The 27,182-nt window shown below is 46.7% G+C and overlaps 1 protein-coding gene across 1 annotated transcript in view; it reads right to left on the bottom strand.

The window, feature by feature from the left end:
- The window catches only part of pipox (pipecolic acid oxidase), a 46,469-nt gene extending 19,944 nt beyond the window's left edge, over positions 1 to 26,525 (bottom strand). Inside the window, exons 1-4 of the mRNA XM_072456208.1 lie at positions 26,301 to 26,525; positions 18,834 to 18,982; positions 13,484 to 13,697; positions 9,221 to 9,403 (exon numbers count right to left, since the gene is read on the bottom strand). Of these exons, the coding sequence (XP_072312309.1) occupies positions 9,221 to 9,403; positions 13,484 to 13,697; positions 18,834 to 18,982; positions 26,301 to 26,420 (666 nt within the window). The 5' untranslated portion in view covers positions 26,421 to 26,525. The remainder of the gene's footprint in view (positions 1 to 9,220; positions 9,404 to 13,483; positions 13,698 to 18,833; positions 18,983 to 26,300) is intronic.
- Between the last annotated feature and the right edge of the window lie 657 nt (positions 26,526 to 27,182).

The following is a 27,182-nucleotide window of genomic DNA, read 5'->3' as shown; positions in this document are numbered from 1 at the left end:
CATGAGCCACATGAGCCACAACATAAGCCACACATGAGCCACAACATGAGCCACATGAGCCACAACATGAGCCACAACATGAGCCACACATGAGCCACACTTGAGCCACATGAGCCACAACATGAGCCACATGAGCCACAACATAAGCCACAACATGAGCCACAACATGAGCCACACATGAGCCACACATGAGCCACAAGATGAGCCACAACATGAGCCACACATGAGCCACATGAGCCACAACATTAGCCACATGAGCCACAACATGAGCCATAACATGAGCCACAACATGAGCCACAACATGAGCCACAACATGAGCCACAACATGAGCCACAACATGAGCCACATGAGCCACAACATGAGCCACACATGAGCCACACTTGAGCCACAACATGAGCCACACATGAGCCACATGAGCCACAACATTAGCCACATGAGCCACAACATGAGCCATAACATGAGCCACAACATGAGCCACAACATGAGCCACATGAGCCACACATGAGCCACACATGAGCCACACATGAGCCACACATGAGCCACAACATGAGCCACAACATGAGCCACACATGAGCCACAACATGAGCCACAACATGAGCCACAACATGAGCCACACATGAGCCACACATGAGCCACAACATGAGCCACAACATGAGCCACACATGAGCCACAACATGAGCCACAACATGAGCCACACATGAGCCACAACATGATCCACAACATGAGCCACAACATGAGCCACAACATGAGCCACACATGAGCCACAACATGAGCCACACATGAGCCACACATGAGCCACAACATGAGCCACAACATGAGCCACAACATGAGCCACACTTGAGCCACAACATGAGCCACAACATGAGCCACAACATGAGCCACACATGAGCCACAACATGAGCCACAACATGAGCCACACATGAGCCACAACATGATCCACATGAGCCACAACATGAGCCACAACATGAGCCACAACATGAGCCACAACATGAGCCACACATGAGCCACAACATGAGCCACAACATGAGCCACAACTTGAGCCACAACATGAGCCACAACATGAGCCACAACATGAGCCACAACATGAGCCACATGAGCCACAACATGAGCCACAACATGAGCCACAACATGAGCCACAACATGAGCCACAACATGAGCCACAACATGAGCCACACACTAGCCACAACATGAGCCACACATGAGCCACATGAGCCACAACATTAGCCACAACATGAGCCACAACATGAGCCACAACATGAGCCACAACATGAGCCACAACATGAGCCACACATGAGCCACACTTGAGCCACAACATGAGCCACAACATGAGCCACAACATGAGCCACACATGAGCCACACATGAGCCACAACATGAGCCACAACATGAGCCACACATGAGCCACAACATGATCCACAACATGATCCACATGAGCCACAACATGAGCCACAACATGAGCCACACATGAGCCACAACATGAGCCACAACATGAGCCACAACATGAGCCACATGAGCCACAACATGAGCCACAACATGAGCCACAACATGAGCCACAACATGAGCCACATGAGCCACAACATGAGCCACATGAGCCACAACATGAGCCACACATGAGCCACACTTGAGCCACAACATGAGCCACACATGAGCCACATGAGCCACAACATGAGCCACAACATGAGCCACAACATGAGCCACACATGAGCCACAACATGAGCCACAACATGAGCCACAACATGAGCCACACATGAGCCACACATGAGCCACAACATGAGCCACACATGAGCCACACATGAGCCACAACATGATCCACAACATGAGCCACAACATGAGCCACAACATGAGCCACACATGAGCCACACATGAGCCACAACATGAGCCACAACATGAGCCACACATGAGCCACACTTGAGCCACAACATGAGCCACAACATGAGCCACAACATGAGCCACACATGAGCCACAACATGAGCCACAACATGAGCCACACATGAGCCACAACATGATCCACATGAGCCACAACATGAGCCACAACATGAGCCACAACATGAGCCACACATGAGCCACACTTGAGCCACAACATGAGCCACACATGAGCCACAACATAAGCCACATAATGAGCCACACATGAGCCACAACATGATCCACATGAGCCACACATGAGCCACAACATGAGCCACACATGAGCCACACTTGAGCCACAACATGAGCCACAACATGAGCCACAACATGAGCCACAACATGAGCTACAACATGAGCCACAACATGAGCCACAACATGAGCCACATGAGCCACACATGAGCCACACATGAGCCACACATGAGCCACAACATGAGCCACAACATGAGCCACAACATGAGCCACACATGAGCCACAACATGAGCCACAACATGAGCCACACATGAGCCACAACATGAGCCACACATGAGCCACAACATGAGCCACACATGAGCCACAACATGAGCCACACATGAGCCACAACATGAGCCACAACATGAGCCACAACATGAGCCACACATGAGCCACAACATGAGCCACAACATGAGCCACAACATGAGCCACATGAGCCACAACATGAGCCACAATATGAGCCACACATGAGCCACAACATGAGCCACAATATGAGCCTCACAGGAGCTGCACATGAGCCACAACATGAGCCACACATGAGCCACATGAGCCACAACATGAGCCACATGAGCCACAACATGAGCCACAACATGAGCCACATGAGCCACAACATGAGCCAAATGAGCCACAACATGAGCCACAACATGAGCCACAACATGAGCCACACATGAGCCACAACATGAGCCACACATGAGCCACAACATGATCCACAACATGAGCCACACCATGAGCCACATGAGCCACAACATGAGCCACATGAGCCACAACATGAGCCACAACATGAGCCACACATGAGCCACAACATGAGCCACAACATGAGCCACAACATGAGCCACATGAGCCACAACATGAGCCACAATATGAGCCACACATGAGCCACAACATGAGCCACAATATGAGCCTCACAGGAGCTGCACATGAGCCACAACATGAGCCACACATGAGCCACATGAGCCACAACATGAGCCACATGAGCCACAACATGAGCCACAACATGAGCCACATGAGCCACAACATGAGCCACATGAGCCACAACATGAGCCACAACATGAGCCACAACATGAGCCACACACTAGCCACAACATGAGCCACACATGAGCCACAACATGATCCACAACATGAGCCACAACATGAGCCACATGAGCCACAACATGAGCCACATGAGCCACATGAGCCACAACATGAGCCACAACATGAGCCACACATGAGCCACAACATGAGCCACAATATGAGCCTCACAGGAGCTGCACATGAGCCACAACATGAGCCACATGAGCCACATGAGCCACAACATGAGCCACAACATGAGCCACACATGAGCCACAACATGAGCCACAATATGAGCCTCACAGGAGCTGCACATGAGCCACAACATGAGCCACACATGAGCCACATGAGCCACATGAGCCACAACATGAGCCACATGAGCCACAACATGAGCCACATGAGCCACATGAGCCACAACATGAGCCACAACATGAGCCACAACATGAGCCACACATGAGCCACAACATGAGCCACAACATGAGCCACAACATGAGCCACATGAGCCACAACATGAGCCACAATATGAGCCACACATGAGCCACAACATGAGCCACAATATGAGCCTCACAGGAGCTGCACATGAGCCACAACATGAGCCACACATGAGCCACATGAGCCACAACATGAGCCACATGAGCCACAACATGAGCCACAACATGAGCCACATGAGCCACAACATGAGCCAAATGAGCCACAACATGAGCCACAACATGAGCCACAACATGAGCCACACATGAGCCACACCATGAGCCACATGAGCCACAACATGAGCCACATGAGCCACATGAGCCACAACATGAGCCACAACATGAGCCACACATGAGCCACAACATGAGCCACAACATGAGCCACAACATGAGCCACATGAGCCACAACATGAGCCACAATATGAGCCACACATGAGCCACAACATGAGCCACAATATGAGCCTCACAGGAGCTGCACATGAGCCACAACATGAGCCACACATGAGCCACATGAGCCACAACATGAGCCACATGAGCCACAACATGAGCCACAACATGAGCCACATGAGCCACACATGAGCCACATGAGCCACAACATGAGCCACATGAGCCACAACATGAGCCACAACATGAGCCACATGAGCCACAACATGAGCCACATGAGCCACAACATGAGCCACAACATGAGCCACAACATGAGCCACACACTAGCCACAACATGAGCCACACATGAGCCACAACATGATCCACAACATGAGCCACAACATGAGCCACATGAGCCACAACATGAGCCACAACATGAGCCACAACATGAGCCACAACATGAGCCATTACATGAGCCATAATATGAGCCACATGAGCCGCACACAGAAATGTACTTTGTTACATCACAAAAAGAAAACATCTCCAAATGTTTGGACTTTTGGCCAAGAAAATAATGACAAAAGTGTTTAAAATGTTCATCACATTTAATTAAACCCAAATCTAAACCTGGATCAGATCCTGAACAAAGACCCAAGTCCTGAAGCTTCAGGACCAGGGGCTTCAGGACCAGAGGCTTCAGGACCAGAGGCTTCAGGACCAGGGGCTTCAGGACCAGAGGCTTCAGGACCAGAGGCTTCAGGACCAGAGGCTTCAGGACCAGGGGCTTCAGGACCAGAGGCTTCAGGACCAGAGGCTTCAGGACCAGGGGCTTCAGGATCAGGGGCTTCAGGACCAGGGGCTTCAGGACCAGAGGCTTCAGGACCAGAGGCTTCAGGACCAGAGGCTTCAGGACCAGAGGCTTCAGGATCAGGGGCTTCAGGACCAGGGGCTTCAGGACCAGAGGCTTCAGGACCAGGGGCTTCAGGACCAGAGGCTTCAGGATCAGGGGCTTCAGGATCAGGGGCTTCAGGATCAGGGGCTTCAGGATCAGGGGCTTCAGGACCAGAGGCTTCAGGACCAGGCCGGTGTGTGTGGGCCGCTGAACAGAGCTGACTCGCAGGGCCGGCCCCGCCTATAAGCGAACTAAGCAGCCGCGTAGGGCCCCGAGGCGTTAATAGGGCCCCCAATCTGGCAACCCGTCTTATGCGAAGTGCAAGCGCAGCGTGCTCCACTAGTGTAGTAGCGCTGCTGGCGCGGCAGCGCACACAGCGGGAACATATAACGCACAAACCACATTTATTTGTAATGACAATCTGGCAACCAAGACACCAAACCTGCTCTGATTGGTCAACTTCATTGTGCGCGAGCAGAACGAGAGCAAAACATAAACACAACACAACCTGGTCCCTGCGTGGTCCTCATGTCCAGAGGAATATATCCCCCCGAAGCCGAAAAACGAAAGAAGAAACTTCTTGACGATGTAATGAAACTGCAAACTCAACAACACTCTCCAGGTATTGAACTTCTCTTACAAAGAGACGGTTAATGCTGCTGTTTGAAACAACACGATTCTGTCACGTTAGTTCGCTCAGGCTGGAGGCGACGAGAGCTCTGCCCCGCGCATAATATGTGTCTGAATGAAAGATAATAAGCTTAACATTTACACCAGCCCCGTAGTGTCAGCTGCAGGTGAGGCCGGTGAGGGGCCTCTATGCCCCGGGTCACTAAGAGGCGGAGATCCGGTCCGGACGAGCACCGTCTCGTCCAGAACCTCTGACGTGAGACTTTGGAGTGAACATTGTGCGGCCCTGTCCCGGGCCCCTGTCCCGGGCCCCTGTCCCGGGCCCCTGTGCCGGGCCCCTGTGCCGGGCCCCTGTGCAGGGCCCCTGTGCAGGGCCCCTGTGCAGGGCGCCTGTGCAGCCTCAGTCAGAGATGAGCGGGTTTGAGTTTGCGTCCCTCTCTCACACATCACCATGTGTGAGATCACTCGTGACTCGTGATGTCTGTTTGACTTCTTAACGTGCAATAAGAGGAACGTAAAGGTTTATGCACGTCAGGTCCATCAGCCAATCACATCGCAGCATTGTTTCATGCAGGAGTCCAGTGTGTGATGTTCAGATCAGAACAAACATTTATATTGTAATTAACTTTTAATAAGAGCAATAAAACATTTCAATTCATTTAAAAAGCATCATTAGACTATTTGTTATAAATTATAATAAATTGATAGTGAAACATAACCAGACATATTATAATTACGTCTGTTATAGAATAATACTATATATTTTTATATAAAAGTGGCAAAGTTGCAGAAACACAGTCTCTTCACTAGAGCGAGGTTTGGACCTTCACTTCTCGTTCTGTTCATTCTCTGGGAATAACATGTTTGTTTTATCAGTGTTAATTGTTAATCAAGCAACGCTTATGCCATTTATTTAATTTAATATAACTTGTTTTGTCACTTTAGCAAGAAGGAACAGTTGGGAGCTGTAAAAGATAAATTAGTAAGGATAACTATTACTTTTACATTTTCAGTTAAAATGAATCAATTTGATCATAATTATTTTTCATAGCCAATATTGTATTGAGTAATTAAGTACACTAATGTATTAATAACTGGCTTTAGTCATTTTCTCCTGGCACAGTTTCATCACATCATCATTTTATAGCATTACAACCTCAACATTTTACTCTTATTTTAGCCGGCTGGGCCACATTAAAATGCAGCAGAAGACCCAAAAAAGGTCTGAAAATCTCTGGGGGAGGGCCCCCAGACCCCCCCTGTTCATTAATTTAAACTAATGTGCTAATGTGGCTGTCGACCCTTAACGCCCACAAATACGCCCAAAAACATATCTGGGACGTGTGTTATTTGTACAGGGAGTAGAGGTGATGTCAGCGGAATACCAAGTTGCATTGTGGGATTTAAGTCATCAATATTTGAGCTTGTGAGGTGTTGAGAATAAACTAACTGGCAAACGGATGCCCTGGAGTTTTGTTGCGCTTTGTTTGCGTTGAAGAAAGTTCCTATATGTGAATTGTTTACTGACAATGGCAATAAAACTGATTCTGATGACGTGGTGAGGGGCCCCCAAAAATGTTTTCACTTAGGGCCCCCTGAAGGCTTGGGCCGGCCCTGCTGACTCGGCTCAGAGCGGTTTAAAAATAGAAAAGAGCATTATTTGAGTTTAAACAGAAACTACATGTTTTATTCAGCGTTTGACACAAAAGTGCAGCTGTGGCTCATGTTTGGTTCGCTCAGGGTTGGATTTGGCTCGTTCTCCTGCCGCGATCAGCAGTTTGTTTTGTGACGTGCGTCAAACGAGAAATCACATTAGAAACCGCACGACTTTCCCATCGTTGTTTTAGAGATAGAACATCAGAATAACGACCGTCTTGTCTTTAGTGTTGTTTCTGCAGCGACGGTTCAAAGTGACGTTTTTGCACTTTAGTGGTTCATTTGAACCTCGACAAAGACATTTAAAGACCCATTCTGGAACATTCCTGAAGCTTTGTGAAGATCATGCGAAAACAAAACTCTGGTGTCATGTTTCGTTTTGCAGCACATTTATTATGCTTTGTTCAAATATGTCTGAACATTGTTGTTATCGAGAATAAATCAGAATGATAAATATAGCCGCAAGCGGCGATGATGGGCCTCGCCGATCGGCCCCCACTTATTCCACCTACTGCTGAATCTGTGACGCTGTCGCGTCTTCTTCCCTTTGCTTTACATATGAAGGGAAAAGTTTGCAGCTCCAACGCACAAAGTCCATGAATCTTAGAATAAAAATTTTGATATCTTTTGATGAGTCTCACTAAATGTTAGGTTAATCAGGCTAACGCCTTTGGAGGAGTTCGTAAAAGTATAAAGTTTCAGCATGTTCACATTTCAGAGTTTTGGCAATTTTCTCATTGGAATAACATGGGAGGTTTGTGTCATCGCTACAGCTACAACCTAATAAATATGACATGAGTCTCATTGACTTTTTTGATTGGGAAGCCGCAATGGATTTTTTTGCCAATTTTGTAACATTTTAAAAAATTAAACATTTTACCTCCATATAAAATTTTATGTCACTCTGTAGGGGGCGCTGTCGTGCCAAATTAATTGATTTCACTTACAGTAGGTTTAGGGCAAAGGGTTTGACGAATTATTTAAATTTTACACAATTCAGACTTTATCTGCGCAAACGGCAGCAGATTTAAAATTTGGGACATTTCTGAAATTCTTGCTACAGTTTGCGGCTTCGTCGCTCAGAGACCGTGACAGGGTCAAAGTCATTTGAATAACTTTTGATGTCCCACTCTTCAGCACCATTTTCACCAAATTTCAGCTTTTTAGGGCAAAGGGGGAGGAGTTTGTAAAAGTACGACGTTTGGAAAAACTCCGGAGTCATGTTTAGCCATTTTTGAACCAATATGGCCGACATTTGGTTGGGCGGACGGCGTTGCCGCGATAATATTTTTTACTTCTCTTGTCACCATCTACCTCTGCGCCAAATTTCATGATTCTACGATCAGATTTTTTTGGGTCATTTCCTATCTCTCAATGCATTTTTGGTACATTTGGGGGCGCTGACGCGCCAATTTTTTTTAATTTTAGAAAAAGCAGAGAAGAAGGAAAAGCCAGAATGCGGAGAGGTACGATTTAGCAAATTTTTGTGACTTTTCGTCAATGTTCACTGGGTGAAACATAGGGGGGTTGGTCCTGAGAAAAAAGAAAAAAGAAGAAAGAAGAAGAATATTCCGATGCGCAAACAATGTTTCCCATTTTTCAAATATCATAAACTATACATCCCTCATGGTGTTGGGTCCCTGGTCACTGACGGGTACTTTCGTTAATTTTGAGTGGGCTCCGCCCACTTTGTGTTTTTGGCCCTCTATACAGTAATAATGTTCAATTTTTTGCATTACATGCTTATATGCACGGAACATGCAAGAGATGGGGAACATATTCGTGAGCTACTTAGAGCGCTTTACATTGGGATGTAAAGTGCTCGTTTAGTGCGCACTTCGCCCGTTTACAACGGTAATGTTCCATTTTTCTACTACTAATTTTCCTAATACGTGCGCACTTTCGTAGCCGTGGCCACGGCCTTACGGAACTAATAGGCCTCTTGCCAGCTCAGGCCTAATAAAGAGTCCATATATTGCGTTTAGCTAGCGTGGCGCGGCCCACCTCCTCGTTAGCATCATCACTTCAACCTCTCACCTCCAGGGGGAGCTGCAGTCCGGTCGGGGCCAGCAGCCGGTTGGCCCAGGGCCCAGCCGTGATCACCACACTCCGCGCCCGGTACGATCTGGCCGAGGTCGTTACCGTGACGACAGGGCCCGGCGTAATGTCCACAACCTTCTCTTGGTCCCGGACGACGCCCCCAAACTTCTTAAACATGTCCTGCAAAAACATCCGATACCGATCTTTACCGCTCGATCTTGTGTCTGATCGTGTCTTTCTACTGTAAATACTAAAAATGTAATATTTAATTAAATATTAAATCGCTGGCAGTATAAAATAAGCTTGCTAAAAATATAATAATGATGTTTTAACTCCTCGACAGTGAAAGGCATGACTCATCAATTATTTACATTATTACATCATGTTTATGCAAATGAGGCCCCCGAGCACATGACTTAATATACGTAAACAACATGAATATTGATCATCTCCTGTTTTTCAATATTCTTGCAAATACATGCACACAATAGTTTACAATTTGACAAATAAAAATGTGTTTAAATGAGTTCAATAATAAGTCTCAGACTGAACCAGCAAATCACAAAGAAAACATTGTCATATCTTTATTTCTTCTTCTTTTCATGTTCAACACTGATTTTATTACATTAAAGTCAATATTTGCCATAGCAACAGTATAAAACCGTTTCTGTTGTTCACTTCATGTCATTGTCACACTCGGCTGTCGCGTAATAGAAAATGTAAATCTTTTGTCATTTCCACAGATCAAAGTTTGTCCTGAAGCCGAATGCCAAACGTCTCGTGATGAACCTAAACGTCTCGACCTGCAGGCGACAGATTAAACCTTTCATGTGTTTTAAATCTCATTATTTTGTGGTTTGGAGAACACGCGGTGACTAATCAAACCATTTCACGCCTCGTTTTGACATGTTCCACTTTGATCCTTTTATGTGCGACACAATGAGCTCGTCTCACGTTACACGCAATGAAAAGCTTTATTCTTGTTTTTAATTGTTTACACGTTTTAACGCTGAAGTCGTGTCGTTTCTCTTGGGTTCAAAACACAAAAACTCCTGTAACTTGTGGTTGGAGGTGCAGCACACGCTTGTCTCCATGGAGACGTTACTGCGTTGGCTGAAATATCCAAAAGTAGAGAATTAAATGTTTATGTAAACGTGACTCTGTTCTCTTCCTCAGATCACGTCCTTCACAGCTGTTTTCACGTGAGCACGTCAAGGTAAGCTAGCTTTCTCCTCAAAGTCTACATGAGGCCTACATGAGGCCTACATGAGGTCTACAAGATGTCTACATGAGGCCTACATGGGGCCTACATGAGGTCTACAAGATGTCTATATGAGGTCTACATAAGGCCTACATGAAGTCATGATGAGGTCAACATGAAGTCTACATGAAGTCTACATGAAGTCTACATGAAGTCTACATGAAGTCTACATGAAGTCTACATGAGGTCATGATGAGGTCTACATGAAGTCTACATGAGGTCATGATGAGGTCTACATGAAGTCTACATGAGGTCATGATGAGGTCTACATGAAGTCTACATGAAGTCTACATGAAGTCTACATGAAGTCTACATGAAGTCTACATGAGGTCATGATGAGGTCTACATGAAGTCTACATGAGGTCATGATGAGGTCTACATGAAGTCTACATGAAGTCTACATGAAGTCTACATGAGGTCATGATGAGGTCTACATGAAGTCTACATGAGGTCATGATGAGGTCTACATGAAGTCTACATGAGGTCATGATGAGAACTACATGAGGTCTACATGAGGTCATGATGAGAACTACATGAGGCCTCTATGAGGTCAACACAAGGTCTAGATTAAGTCTACATGAGGTCTACACGAAGTTTACATGAGGTCTACATGAAGTCTACATGAAGTCTACATGAGGTCATGATGAGGTCTACATGAAGTCTACATGAGGTCATGATGAGGCCTATATGAGGTGTACATGAGGTCATGATGAGGCCTACAGGAAGTCTACATGAAGTCTATATAAGGTATACATGAAGTTTACATCAGGTCTACATGAAGTCTACATCAGGTCTACATGAAGTCTACATGAAGTCTACATAAAGTCTACATGAGGTCTACATGAAGTCTACATGAAGTCTACATGAGGTATACATGAAGTCTACATGAAGTCTACATGAGGTCTACATGAAGTCTACATGAGGTCAACATGAAGTCTAGATGAAGTCTACATGAAGTCTACATGAGGTCTACATGAAGTCTACATGAAGTCTACATGAGGTCTACATGAAGTCTACATGAGGTCATGATGAAGCCTACATGAGGTCTATATGAGGTCTACATGAAGTCTACATGAAGTCTACATGAAGTCTACATGAGGTCTACATGAAGTCTACATGAAGTCTACATGAGGTCATGATGAGGCCCATATTAGGTCTACATGAGGCCTTTATGAGGTCTACATGAGGCATGTATGAGGTCTACATAAGGTCTACACGAAGTCTACATGAGGTCTACATGAAGTCTGCATGAAGTCTACATGAAGTCTACATGAGGTCTACATGAGGTCTACATGAAGTGTACATGAGGTCATGATGAGGTCCCACATGAGGCCTATATGAGGTCTACATGAGGCCTGTATGAGGTCTACATGAGGTCTACATGAAGTCTACATGAGGTCTACACGAAGTCTACATGAGGTCTACATGAAGTCTACATGAGGTCATGATGAGGTCTGCATGAAGTCTACATGAGGTCATGATGAGGCCTACATGAGGCCTATATGAGGTCTATGTCAGGTCTACATGAGGTCTACATGATGTCTACATGAGGTCATGATGAGGCCTAAATGAGGTCTACATAAAGTCTACATGAAGTTTACATGAGGTCTACATGAGGTTTACATGAGGTCATGATGAGGCCTACATAAAGTCTACATGAGGTCATGATGAGGCCTACATAAAGTCTACATGAGGTCTATATGAAGTCTACATGAGGTCTACATGAGGCCTATATGAGGTCTACATGAGCTCTACATGAGGTCATAATGAGGTCTACATGAAGTCTACATGAGGTCATGATGAAGTCTACAAGAAGTCTACATGAAGTGTACATGCGGTCTACATGAATTCTACATGAGGTCTACATGAAGTCTACATTAAGTCTACATGAGGTCTAAATGAGGTCTACATGAAGTCTACATGAAGTATACATGAGGTCTACATGAAGTCTACATGAAGTTTACATGAGGTCATGATGAGGTCTACATTAAGTCTACATGGGGTCTACATGATGTCTACATGAAATCTACATGAAGTCTACAGGAAGTTTGCATGAGGTCATGATGAGGTCTGCATGAAGTCTACATGAGGTCTATATGAGGCCTACACGAGGCCTATATGAGGTCTACATGAAGTCTACATGAGGTCATGATGAGGCCTACTAGAGGCCTGTATGAGGTCTATATGAGGCCTATATGAGGTGTACATGAAGTCTACATGAGGTCTACATCAGGTCTACATGAAGTCTACATGAAGTCTACATGAGGTCTACATGAAGTCTACATGAGGTTTACATGAGGCCTATATGAGGTCTACATGAGCTCTACATGAAGTCTACATGAGGTCATGATGAGGCCTACAGGAAGTCTACATGAAGTCTACATGAAGTCTACATGAGGTCTACATGAAGTCTACATGAGGTCATGATGAGGTCTACATGAAGTCTACATGAAGTCTACATGGGGTCTACATGAGGTCTACACAAAGTCTACATGAGGTCTACATGAAGTCTACATGGGGTCTACATGAGGTCTACACGAGGTCTACATGAAATCTACAGGAAGTCTACAGGAAGTTTGCATGAGGTCATGATGAGGTCTGCATGAAGTCTACATGAGGTCTATATGAAGTATACATGAAGTCTACATGAAGTCTACATGAAGTCTACATGAAGTATACATGAAGTCTACATGAAGTATACATGAAGTCTACATGAAGTCTACATGAGGTCTACATGAAGTCTACATGAGGTCTACATGAAGTATACATGAAGTCTACATGAAGTCTACATGAAGTATACATGAAGTCTACATGAAGTATACATGAAGTCTACATGAAGTATACATGAAGTCTACATGAAGTCTACATGAGGTCTACATGAAGTCTACATGAGGTCTACATGAAGTCTACATGAGGTCTACATGAGGTCTACATTAAGTCTACATGAGGTCACATGAGGTCACACAAGGTCATGGTGTGAGGTCATCAGGGTCACTTGCCTGTGCAGTCCTTAGGGCGCGGTCAGCATACAACACTCCGGCCGTCACGTCCACGATGGCCCCGTCCCCAGGGACCAGCAGCATTTGAGGGACGTGAGAGCTGAAGTCCTCCGGGGTCAGACTCACTGTGGGGACCTCACTCTGCAGGAGAGTGGACTTCATCTGAGTGAAGGAGTCACTGTGCTCGGGCCCCATCACCAGGAGCCCAGTTTGCCTGATGAACACAGAGGAGAACACTGAGGAGAACACTGAGGAGAACACTGAGGAGAACACTGAGGAGAACACTGAGGAGAACACTGAGGAGGAGAGGGAGGAGAACACTGAGGAGAACACTTAGGAGAACACTGAGGGGAACACTGAGGAGAACACTGAGGAGAACACTGAGGAGGAGAGGGAGGAGAACACTGAGGAGAACACTGAGGAGAATACTGAGGAGAACACTGAGGAGGAGAGGGAGGAGAACACTGAGGAGAACACTTAGGAGAACACTGAGGAGAACACTGAGGAGGAGAGGGAGGAGAACACTGAGGAGAACACTTAGGAGAACACTGAGGAGAACACTGAGGAGGAGAGGGAGGAGAACACTGAGGAGAACACTTAGGAGAACACTGAGGAGAACACTGAGGGGAACACTGAGGAAAACACAGAGGAGAACACTGAGGAGAACACTGAGGAGGAGAGGGAGGAGAACACTGAGGAGAACACTGAGGAGAACACTGAGGAGAACACTGAGGAGGAGAGGGAGGAGAACACTGAGGAGAACACTTAGGAGAACACTGAGGGGAACACTGAGGAGAACACAGAGGAGAACACTGAGGAGAACACTGAGGAGAACACTGAGGAGAACACAGAGGAGAACAATGAGGGGAACAGTAAGGAGGACACTGAGGAGAACACTGAGGAGGAACACTGAGGAGAACACAGAGGAGAACACTGAGGAGAACACTGAGGAGAACACAGAGGAGAACAATGAGGGGAACAGTAAGGAGGACACTGAGGAGAACACTGAGGAGAACACTGAGGAGAACACAGAGGAGAACACTGAGGAGAACACTGAGGAGAACACAGAGGAGAACACTGAGGGGAACAGGGAGGAGAACACTGAGTGGAACACTGAGGAGAACAAAGAAGAGAACACTGAGGGGAACAGTGAGGAGGACACTGAGGAGGACACTGAGGAGAACACAGAGGAGAACACTGAGGGAAACAGTGAGGAGGACACTGAGGAGGACACTGAGGAGAACACTGAGGAGAACACAGAGGAGAACACTGAGGGAAACAGTGAGGAGAACACTGAGGAGAACACTGAGGAGTAGAGGGAGGAGAACACAGAGGAGAACACTGAGGACAACACTGAGGAGAACACTGAGGGGAACACTAAGGAGAACACAGAGGAGAACACTGAGGAGAACACTGAGGAGAAAACTGAGGGGAAAACTGAGGAGAACACTGAGGAGAACACTGAGGAGAACACTGAGGAGAACACTGAGGAGAACACTGAGGAGGAGAGGGAGGAGAACACTGAGGAGAACACTTAGGAGAACACTGAGGGGAACACTGAGGAGAACACTGAGGAGAAGACAGAGGAGAACACTGAGGAGAACACTGAGGAGGAGAGGGAGGAGAACACTGAGGAGAACACTGAGGAGAATACTGAGGAGAACACTGAGGAGGAGAGGGAGGAGAACACTGAGGAGAACACTTAGGAGAACACTGAGGAGAACACTGAGGAGGAGAGGGAGGAGAACACTTAGGAGAACACTGAGGAGAACACTGAGGAGGAGAGGGAGGAGAACACTGAGGAGAACACTTAGGAGAACACTGAGGAGAACACTGAGGGGAACACTGAGGAAAACACAGAGGAGAACACTGAGGAGAACACTGAGGAGGAGAGGGAGGAGAACACTGAGGAGAACACTGAGGAGAACACTGAGGAGAACACTGAGGAGGAGAGGGAGGAGAACACTGAGGAGAACACTTAGGAGAACACTGAGGGGAACACTGAGGAGAACACAGAGGAGAACACTGAGGAGAACACTGAGGAGAACACTGAGGAGAACACAGAGGAGAACAATGAGGGGAACAGTAAGGAGGACACTGAGGAGAACACTGAGGAGGAACACTGAGGAGAACACAGAGGAGAACACTGAGGAGAACACTGAGGAGAACACAGAGGAGAACAATGAGGGGAACAGTAAGGAGGACACTGAGGAGAACACTGAGGAGAACACTGAGGAGAACACAGAGGAGAACACTGAGGAGAACACTGAGGAGAACACTGAGGAGAACACAGAGGAGAACACTGAGGGGAACAGGGAGGAGAACACAGAGGAGAACACTGAGGGGAACAGGGAGGAGAACACAGAGGAGAACACTGAGTGGAACACTGAGGAGAACAAAGAAGAGAACACTGAGGGGAACAGTGAGGAGGACACAGAGGAGAACACTGAGGAGAACACAGAGGAGAACACAGAGGAGAACACTGAGGGAAACAGTGAGGAGGACACTGAGGAGGACACTGAGGAGAACACTGAGGAGAACACAGAGGAGAACACTGAGGGAAACAGTGAGGAGAACACTGAGGAGAACACTGAGGAGTAGAGGGAGGAGAACACAGAGGAGAACACTGAGGACAACACTGAGGAGAACACTGAGGGGAACACTAAGGAGAACACAGAGGAGAACACTGAGGAGAACACTGAGGAGAAAACTGAGGGGAAAACTGAGGAGAACACAGAGGAGAACACTGAGGAGAACACTGAGGGGAACACAGAGGAGAACACTGAGGAGAACACTGAGGCGAACACTGAGGAGAACACAGAGGAGAACACTGAGGAGGAACACTGAGGAGAACACTGAGGAGAACACAGAGGAGAACACTGAGGAGGAACACTGAGGAGAACACTGAGGAGAACACAGAGGAGAACACTGAGGGGAACAGTGAGGAGGACACTGAGGAGGACACTGAGGAGAACACTGAGGAGAACACAGAGGAGAACAATGAGGAGAACACAGAGGAGAACACTGAGTGGAACACTGAGGAGGACACTGACGAGGACACTGAGGAGAACACAGAGGAGAACAGTGAGGGGAACACAGAGGAGAACACTGAGGAGAACACTGAGGCGAACACTGAGGAGAACACAGAGGAGAACACTGAGGAGGAACACTGAGGAGAACACTGAGGAGAACACAGAGGAGAACACTGAGGAGGAACACTGAGGAGAACACTGAGGAGAACACAGAGGAGAACACTGAGGGGAACAGTGAGGAGGACACTGAGGAGGACACTGAGGAGAACACTGAGGAGAACACAGAGGAGAACAATGAGGAGAACACAGAGGAGAACACTGAGTGGAACACTGAGGAGGACACTGACGAGGACACTGAGGGGAACACTGAGGAGAACACAGAGGAGAACACTGAGGGGAACAGTGAGGAGGACACTGAGGAGGACACTGAGGAGAACACTGAGGAGAACACTGAGGGGAACAGTGCGGAGGACACTGAGGAGGACACTGAGGAGAACACTGAGGAGAACACAGAGGAGAACACTGAGGGGAACAGTGAGGAGAACACTGAGGAGAACACTGAGGAGTAGAGGGAGGAGAACACAGAGGAGAACACTGAGGACAACACTGAGGAGAACACTGAGGAGAACACTGAGGAGAACACAGAGGAGAACACAGAGGAGAACACTGAGGAGAACACAGAGGAGAACACTGAGGAGGAACACTGAGGAGAACACAGAGGAGAACACTGAGGAGAACACTGAGGGGAACACAGAGGAGAACACTGAGGAGAACACTGAGGAGAACACTGAGGAGAACACAGAGGAGAACACTGAGGAGGAACACTGAGGAGAACACAGAGGAGAACACTGAGGAGGAACACTGAGGAAAACACTGAGGAGAACACAGAGGAGAACACTGAGGAGAACACAGAGGAGAACACTGAGGAGGAACACTGAGGAGAACACTGAGGAGAACACTGAGGAGAACACAGAGGAGAACACTGAGGGGAACAGTGAGGAGGACACTGAGGAGGACACTGAGGAGAACACTGAGGAGAACACAGAGGAGAACACAGAGGAGAACACTGAGGGGAACAGTGAGGAGGACACTGAGGAGAACACTGAGGAGAACACAGAGGAGAACACTGAGGGGAACAGTGAGGAGAACACTGAGGAGAACACTGAGGAGTAGAGGGAGGAGAACACAGAGGAGAACACTGAGGACAACACTGAGGAGAACACTGAGGAGAACACAGAGGAGAACACTGAGGGGAACAGTGAGGAGGACACTGAGGAGAACACAGAGGAGAACACTGAGGAGAACACTGAGGAGAACACAGAGGAGAACACTGAGGAGGAACACTGAGGAGAACACTGAGGAGGAACACTGAGGAGAACACAGAGGAGAACACTGAGGAGAACACTGAGGGGAACACAGAGTAGAACACAGAGGAGAATGCTAACAAGATGCTAACGCTAAAAAAGCTTCTTCTGACCGGACTTCAACTGGACTTCAACTGGATTTCGACCGGACTTCGACCGGAATTCAACCGGACTTCAACTGGACTTCAACTGGACTTCGACCGGACTTCGACCGGACTTCGACTGGACTTCAACCGGACTTCAACCGGACTTCAACTGGACTTGAACCGGACTTCGACTGGACTTCGACTAGACTTCAACTGGACTTCGACTGGACTTCAACTGGACTTCGACCGGACTTCGACCGGACTTCGACTGGACTTCAACTGGACTTCAACTGGACTTCGACCGGAATTCAACCGGACTTCAACTGGACTTCGACCGGACTTCAACCGGACTTCAACCGGACTTCAACTGGACTTGAACCGGACTTCGACTGGACTTCGACTAGACTTCAACTGGACTTCGACTGGACTTCAACTGGACTTCGACCGGACTTCGACCGGACTTCGACTGGACTTCAACTGGACTTCAACCGGACTTCAACTGGACTTGAACCGGACTTCGACTGGACTTCGACTAGACTTCAACTGGACTTCGACTGGACTTCATCCGGACTTCAACCGGACTTCAACTGGACTTCGACTAGACTTCAACCGGACTTCGACCGGACTTCAACTGGACTTGCAATAACACCACAAATAAAGCAGAATGAGGATTTGAAGTGTGTGAACAGAAGAACCATGAAAAACCGCTCTGACGAGTCCCACACGTGACTCCGCCCTCCCTCTCCAGCTCCGCCCACACGTGTCGTACCTGGAGAGCGTGACTCCGCCCTCCCGCTCCAGGACACGTGTCGTACCTGTAGAGCGTGACTCCGCCCTCCCGCTCCAGCTCCGCCCACACATGTCGTACCTGTAGAGCGTGACTCCGCCCTCCCGCTCCAGCTCCGCCCACAGCCCGTAGCACTCCTCCATCATGCGTGTGTAGAAGTCCTGCTCGTACGCTTTACGGATGATCCTCGACTGTCCGTGAGAGCTGCCCCGAGTGTGCGGCAGCACAAACTGCAAACAGCAGCACGTTTAGAGCTCTACACGCGTGTGCAGTCACTTTAACATGCTATAACACATGTGCAGTCACTTTAACATGCTATAACACATGTGCAGTCACTTTAACATGCTATAACACATGTGCATTCACTTTAACATGCTATAACACATGTGCAGTCACTTTAACATGCTATGACACTTGTGTACAGTCACTTTAACATACTATAACACGTGTGCAGTCACTTGAACATGCTATAACACATGTGCAGTAACTTGAACATGCTATGACATGCGTGTACAGTCACTTTTACAAATTATAACACGTGTGAAGTCACTTTAACATGCTATGACACGTGTGTACAGTCACTTTAACATACTATAACATGTTTGCAGTCACTTTAACATACTTCAACACGTGTGTACAGTCACTTTAACAAATTAGAACACGTATGCAGTCACTTCGATATACTATAACACGTGTGTACAGTCACTTTAACACACTATAACACGTGTGTGCAGTCACTTTAACATGCTATGACACGTATGCAGTCACTTCAACTTACTATAACACGTGTGCAGTCACTTTAACATACTATAACACGTGTGCAGTCACTTTAACATGCTATAAATTAAATCATCAAATCAATTTATTTTTGTAAGGCCCAAAATCACAACAACAGTCGCCTCTGAGGGCCGAATCAACAATGTCTGTGGTGGCGAGGGACGATGTCCCAGGGTCCTCTGTCCTTAGACTCTCCTAGATGCTATAACACGTCTGCAGTCACTTTAACATGCTATGACCTAGCCACTCCCTCCAACTACACTTACACTGCCAAACCCCGCCTCTCCGGGCGTGGGGGAGGTCTTGCTCTTATTCATAAAAAATCTACATCCATCACTGAACTGAACCTCAACCTTCCATCCATCTCATCATTTGAATACCTCGCCTTCTCCCTCCCCAACTCTATCACCGCTATCCTGATCTATCGTCCCCCAAAGCCCCACCCCTCTTTCCTCACTGAATTGTCTGAACTCCTCACCATCGCATCCTCTCTCTCTGCCCGCCTCCTACTCACTGGTGACTTCAACATCCACATTGACTGCCCCAACGCCCCACTGACATCCCACTTCCTCTCTCTCCTGGACTGCTTCCATCTCACCCAACATATTGACTTCCCCACCCATACCAAAGGCCACACTCTGGACTTAGTCTGTTCCTCTCTCCTACCCATATCTAAGCCCCACCCCCTCCCCTTCCCACTCTCTGATCATCTCTGCATCATTTTCTCCGCCCCCCTACCCTCGCCCCACAACCCCAAAAAATGCACCATCACCTACCGCAATATCAAGTCAGTCAACCCCCTCACGCTCTCCCAGCTCATATCCTCTGCTTTCCCCCCTGACTCCCCCCCCTCTTCCCCCGACGACTATGCTGTCATGCTCAACACCACCCTCTCCGACTCCCTTGACTCCCTAGCCCCCTGGAAAACCTCCTCCGTCTCATACATCAACCCCGCCCCCTGGTACACCCCTGAACTCCGCACCATGAAGCAGACTGGCCGCCAACTCGAACGACTCCTCAAAAGAACCCGCCTCACCGTCCACGCCGAAGCTTTCAAATTACACATCTCCTCCTACCGTGACGCTCTCCAAGCCGCCAAATCTGCCCACCTCTCCACCCTCATCAACAGCTCCCACCGGAGCCCTCGCACCCTGTTCTCCACCGTCAACAAGCTGCTCCAGCCACCGGACATCACTCCACCCTCCTCCCCTGACCTCTGCAACTCTTTCCTCCTTGCCTTCAATGACAAAATTTCCAAAATCAACAGCTCCATGACTGCCGTCTCCATTAGCTCCATCACCACCCCCACCCCTGCCCCCCCTCCTCTCCCTGACCACCCACCCTTCCCTCCCCTCACCACCTTCTCCTCTGTTAACTCCTCTCATATCATAGACCTCATCACCGCTTCCAAAACCACCACCTGCTCTCTCGACCCCCTCCCAACGACTCTAACCAAGGCCTGCCTCCCTGCTCTCATCCCCCATCTCACCACCCTCTTCAACCAGTCTTTATCCCTCGGCCATGTTCCTTCCATCTACAAACTGGCCTCCATCACCCCCATCCTCAAAAAACCCACCCTAGACTCCGCCAACCTCTCCAACTACCGCCCCATCTCCAACCTGCCGTTCCTCTCAAAAACGCTGGAACGCATCGTCGCCGCCCAACTTCACACCCACCTCCAGTCAAACAACCTCTATGAACCCCTCCAATCTGGCTTTCGCCCACTTCACAGCACTGAAACAGCCCTGGTCAAAGTACTCAACGATCTCCTCACCTCTGCAGACTCCGGGGCCCTCAACATCCTGTTACTACTAGACCTCAGCGCAGCCTTTGACACTATAAACCATTCCATCCTCCTACAAAGGCTGCGCCAACTGGGTGTTGAGGGCTCTGCACTTGACTGGCTCACATCCTACCTCACCAACAGGCAAGAGTTCATTTCCCTCTCCGGTCACTCATCCACCCTCTCCCCAGTAACGCAGGGGTCCCCCAGGGCTCAGTCCTCGGCCCCCTCCTCTTCATCTGCTACATCTTCCCCCTTGGTCACATCCTCCGCCAACTCAACCTGGACTTCCACTGCTACGCTGACGACACCCAGATATACCTCACCACCAAATCCACCCAAAACCCTCTCCTCAGCCACATTGAAACCTGCATCTCTACAATAAAATCATGGCTCACTCTCAACTTCCTCAAACTGAACAGTGACAAAACAGAGCTCCTCCTCATTGGCACCAAATCCACTCTCAATAAAACTGGTCCCTTCTCACTCAGCATCGACACCTCGACCATCACCCCCTCTACCCTGGTACGCAATCTCGGTGTCATCATGGACCCCACCCTCTCCTTCACTCCCCATGTCAGCCACATCGTCAAGACCTCATACTTCCACCTCCGCCGCATCGCCAAAATCCGACACTGCCTCACCCTCCCCGCTGCTGAATCCCTCATCCATGCCTTCATCTCCTCCCATTCCCTCCATAGACTCCAAATGGTCCAAAACTCCGCTGCCCGCCTCCTCACCCACACCCGGTCCCGTGATCACATCACTCCCGTTCTCCGCTCTCTCCACTGGCTCCCCATCAAGCAGCGCATAAACTTTAAAATACTCCTCCTCACCTTCAAAGCTCTTCACCACCTTGCCCCCCCTACCTGTCTGACCTCCTCATCCCCCACCGCCCCACCCGAGCTCTCCGATCCTCCTCCTCTCTCACCCTGACTGCACCAACATCCCGACTCAAAACTTTTGGCGACAGAGCATTCTCCCGAACAGCACCCCGACTCTGGAACTCCCTCCCCCAACCTGTCCGCCACTCTCCCTCACTCACAACATTCAAATCCCGCCTAAAAACATACCTCTTCACCCAAGCCTATGACCTCCCCTACCCCTAGCCTCCTCTACCCCATTGCCTACTCTTCTACCCCCTGTTACATCCCCATCTTTTTCTCTCTACTTCTTCTGTCTTCTTCATTTTATCTGTATATTAATGTGTTCTGTACGTGTTGTCCCCCCCGTCTGTAAATACACCCCCCTTTTTTATATATGCTCAGCGTCTTTGGGTCACTGAAAAGCGCTATATAAATAAAAGTTATTATTATTATTATTATTATGACACGCGTGTACAGTCACTTTAACATGCTATAACACGTCTGCAGTCACTTTAACATGCTATGACACGCGTGTACAGTCACTTTAACATGCTATAACACGTGTTTACAGTAACTTTAACATGCTATAACACATGTGCAGTCACCTTAACATACTATAACACGTGTGCAGTAACTTTAACATACTATAACACGTGTGCAGTCACTTTAACATGCTCTAACATGTGTGTACAGTCACTTTAACATACTATAACACGTGTGCAGTCACTTTAACATGCTCTAACATGTGTGTATAGTCACTTTAACATGCTATAACATGTGTGTACAGTCACTTTAACATGCTATAACACATGTGCAGTCACTTTAACATACTATAACACGTGTTCAGTCATTACAACATCCTATAACACATGTGTACAGTAACTTTAACATGTTATAACACGTTTGCAGTCACTTTAACATACTATAACACGTGTGCAGTCACTTTAACATGCTCTAACATGTGTGTACAGTCATTTTAACATACTATAACACGTGTGTGCAGTCACTTTAACATGCAATAACACATGTGCAGTCACTTTAACATACTATAACACGTGTGCAGTCACTTTAACATACTATAACACGTGGGTGCAGTCACTTTAACATACTATAACAAGTGTGTACAGTCACTTTAACATGCTATAACACGTGTGTACAGTCACTTTAACATGCTATAACACATGCGCAGTCACTTTAACATGCTATAACATGTGTGTACAGTCACTTTAAGATGCTATAACACATGTGCAGTTACTTTAACATACTATAACACGTGTGTACAGTCACTTTAACATACTATAACACGTCTGTACAGTCACTTTAACATACTATAACACGTGTGCAGTTACTTTAACATGCTATAACACATATATACAGTAACTTTAACATACTATAACACATGTGCAGTCACTTTAACATGCTATGACACTTGTGTACAGTCACTTAAACATACTATAACACGTGTGCAGTCACTTTAACATACTATAGCACGTGTGCAGTCACTTTAACATACTATAACACGTGTGCAGTCACTTTAACATACTATAGCACGTGTGCAGTCACTTTAACATACTATAACACGTGTGTACAGTCACTTAAACATACTATAACACGTGTGCAGTCACTTTAACATACTATAGCACGTGTGCAGTCACTTTAACATACTATAACACATGTGCAGTCACTTTAACATGCTCTAACATGTGTGTACAGTCACTTTAACATACTATAACACGTCTGTGCAGTCACTTTAACATACTATAACACGTGGGTGCAGTCACTTTAACATACTATAACATGTGTGTACAGTCACTTTAACATGCTATAACACGTGTGTACAGTAACTTTAACATACTATAACACATGTGCAGTCACTTTAACATGCTATGACACTTGTGTACAGTCACTTTAACATGCTATAAAATGTGTCTACTGTCACTTTAACATACTATAACACATGTGCAGTCACTTTAACATGCTATGACACATGTGCAGTCACTTTAACATGCTATAAAATGTGTCTACTGTCACTTTAACATACTATAACACGTGTGCAGTCACTTTAACATGCTATGACACATGTGCAGTCACTTTAACATGCTATAAAATGTGTCTACTGTCACTTTAACATACTATAACACGTGTGCAGTCACTTTAACATGCTATAACACATGTGCAGTCACTTTAACATACTATAACACGTGTGTACAGACACTTTAACATACTATAACACATGTGCAGTCACTTTAACATACTATAACATGTGTGCAGTCACTTTAACATGCTATAACACATGTACAGTCACTTTAACATACTATAACATGTGTGCAGTCACTTTAACATGCTATAACACATGTGCAGTCACTTTAACATACTATAACACATGTGCAGTCACTTTAACATACTATAACACATGTGCAGTCACTTTAACATACTATAACATGTGTGCAGTCACTTTAACATACTATAACACATGTACAGTCACTTTAACATACTATAACATGTGTGCAGTCACTTTAACATGCTATAACACATGTGCAGTCACTTTAACATACTATAACACATGTGCAGTCACTTTAACATGCTATAACACATGTGCAGTCACTTTAACATACTATAACACGTGTGCAGTCACTTTAACATACTATAACACATGTGCAGTCACTTTAACATACTATAACATGTGTGCAGTCACTTTAACATACTATAACACATGTGCAGTCACTTTAACATGCTATAACACATGTGCAGTCACTTTAACATACTATAACACATGTGCAGTCACTTTAACATACTATAACACATGTGCAGTCACTTTAACATACTATAACACATGTGCAGTCACTTTAACATACTATAACACATGTGCAGTCAATTTAACATACTATAACATGTGTGCAGTCACTTTAACATACTATAACACATGTGCAGTCACTTTAACATGCTATAACACATGTGCAGTCACTTTAACATACTATAACACATGTGCAGTCACTTTAACATACTATAACACATGTGCAGTCACTTTAACATACTATAACACATGTGCAGTCACTTTAACATACTATAACACATGTGCAGTCACTTTAACATACTATAACACATGTGCAGTCACTTTAACATACTATAACACATGTGCAGTCACTTTAACATACTATAACACATGTGCAGTCACTTTAACATACTATAACACATGTGCAGTCACTTTACTATAACACATGTGCAGTCACTTTAACATACTATAACATGTGTGTTTTCAGCTTCTGCCACTGAAAGTTTTTCATTTGCACTTTTCTCTTTCATGTTTGTCTTTGTGATTTTATTGCATTTTTCCTGTTGTGAAGCTTTTTGTCTGAAACGTGCTCCACAAATAAACCAACCACAAAAACACACACTTTACACAAACACACACTTTACACAAACACACACTTTACACAAACACACACTTTACACAAACACACACTGTACACAAACACACACTTTACACAAACACACACTTTACACAAACACACACTTTACACAAACACACACTTTACTCAAACACACACTTTACACAAACACACACTTTACACAAACACACACTGTACACAAACACACACTTTACACAAACACACACTTTACACAAACACACACTGTACACAAACACACACTTTACACAAACACACACTTTACTCAAACACACACTTTACACAAACACACACTGTACACAAACACACACTTTACACAAACACACACTTTACACAAACACACACTTTACACAAACACACACTTTACACAAACACACACTTTACACAAACACACACTGTACACAAACACACACTTTACACAAACACACACTGTACACAAACACACACTTTACACAAACACACACTGTACACAAATACACACTTTACACAAACACACACTGTACACAAACACACACTGTACACAAATACACACTTTACACAAACACACACTTTACGCAAACACACACTTTACACAAACACACACTTTACACAAACACACACTTTACACAAACACACACTTTACACAAACACACACAAACGTGCATGCACGCTGTGTGTGTTTGCGCAATACATTCACACACACACTGTGCAGTGTGATCACATGTCCCCGTCCCACCTGCTCCAGCAGCAGTGTCCTCTGTCCCCTCTTGGACAGGCTGTAGGCCGTGAACGAGCCCTGGACGCCGGCTCCGATCACGATGCAGTCGTAGAGGTCACTCTCTCTGGACGTGGACATGTCTGCGGTGGCGGTCAGCCCGGGTCGCCCGCTCAGAGGAGGCACTGGACACGTGGCTCTGCGTTCAGGACGGTCCCGTGAGACTGTCCCGTGAGACGGTCCCGGCCCGGAGTTTGGACTGAAAGGCCCCGCCCACTTCCAGCTGCGGGTTCAACGTGAATTTCACAACAACGTCTAGAGTTCAAAGGTCGGACAGAGGCGTGGCCACTGATGTCACGCCCCCGTCATTATGTCACACGTCCTTATCATATACGAGTCTCAGACACTGGTTATTATTATGAAGAATATTAAATGAAGAACTTTATTAGACATAACAGTGTCGATGTGGAGAGCAGAGGGCGAGACATTCAGCAAATAGTCATTATGACATAAGTGTCTCCACTACACAGTCTATCACCCCCAAGATTACAGCTGATCTTTATTACAACTCTTTCCTCCCCCTCCCCCCTATCCCCTCCCCCTATCCCCTCCCCCTATCCCCTCCCCCTATCCCCTCCCCCTATCCCCTCCCCCTATCCCCTCCCCCCCAGGAAAACCCTGTTTTGTGTGTAAATGACAGTCTTCTCAGCAGGATTCCGCTGCTTCCATCTGGTCACAGCCGCTTGCTCTCCCTCTCTCCCCTTCTTCACTTTCACATTCTTTCCCTTCTCCTCTCTCTTCTCTCTTCTCTCCTCTCTCTTCTCTCTCTCTTCTCTCCTCTCTCTTCTCTCCTCTCTCTTCTCTCTTCTCTCCTCTCTCTTCTCTCTCTCTTCTCTCTTCTCT

The sequence above is a fragment of the Eucyclogobius newberryi genome, unplaced genomic scaffold, assembly GCF_026437365.1.
Source record: "Eucyclogobius newberryi isolate DKJ021-1_F unplaced genomic scaffold, fEucNew1.0.hap1 SCAF_10, whole genome shotgun sequence".
Classification (NCBI taxonomy): Eukaryota; Metazoa; Chordata; class Actinopteri; order Gobiiformes; family Gobiidae; genus Eucyclogobius; species Eucyclogobius newberryi.
This window is presented reverse-complemented; position numbering and strand designations above follow the sequence as displayed.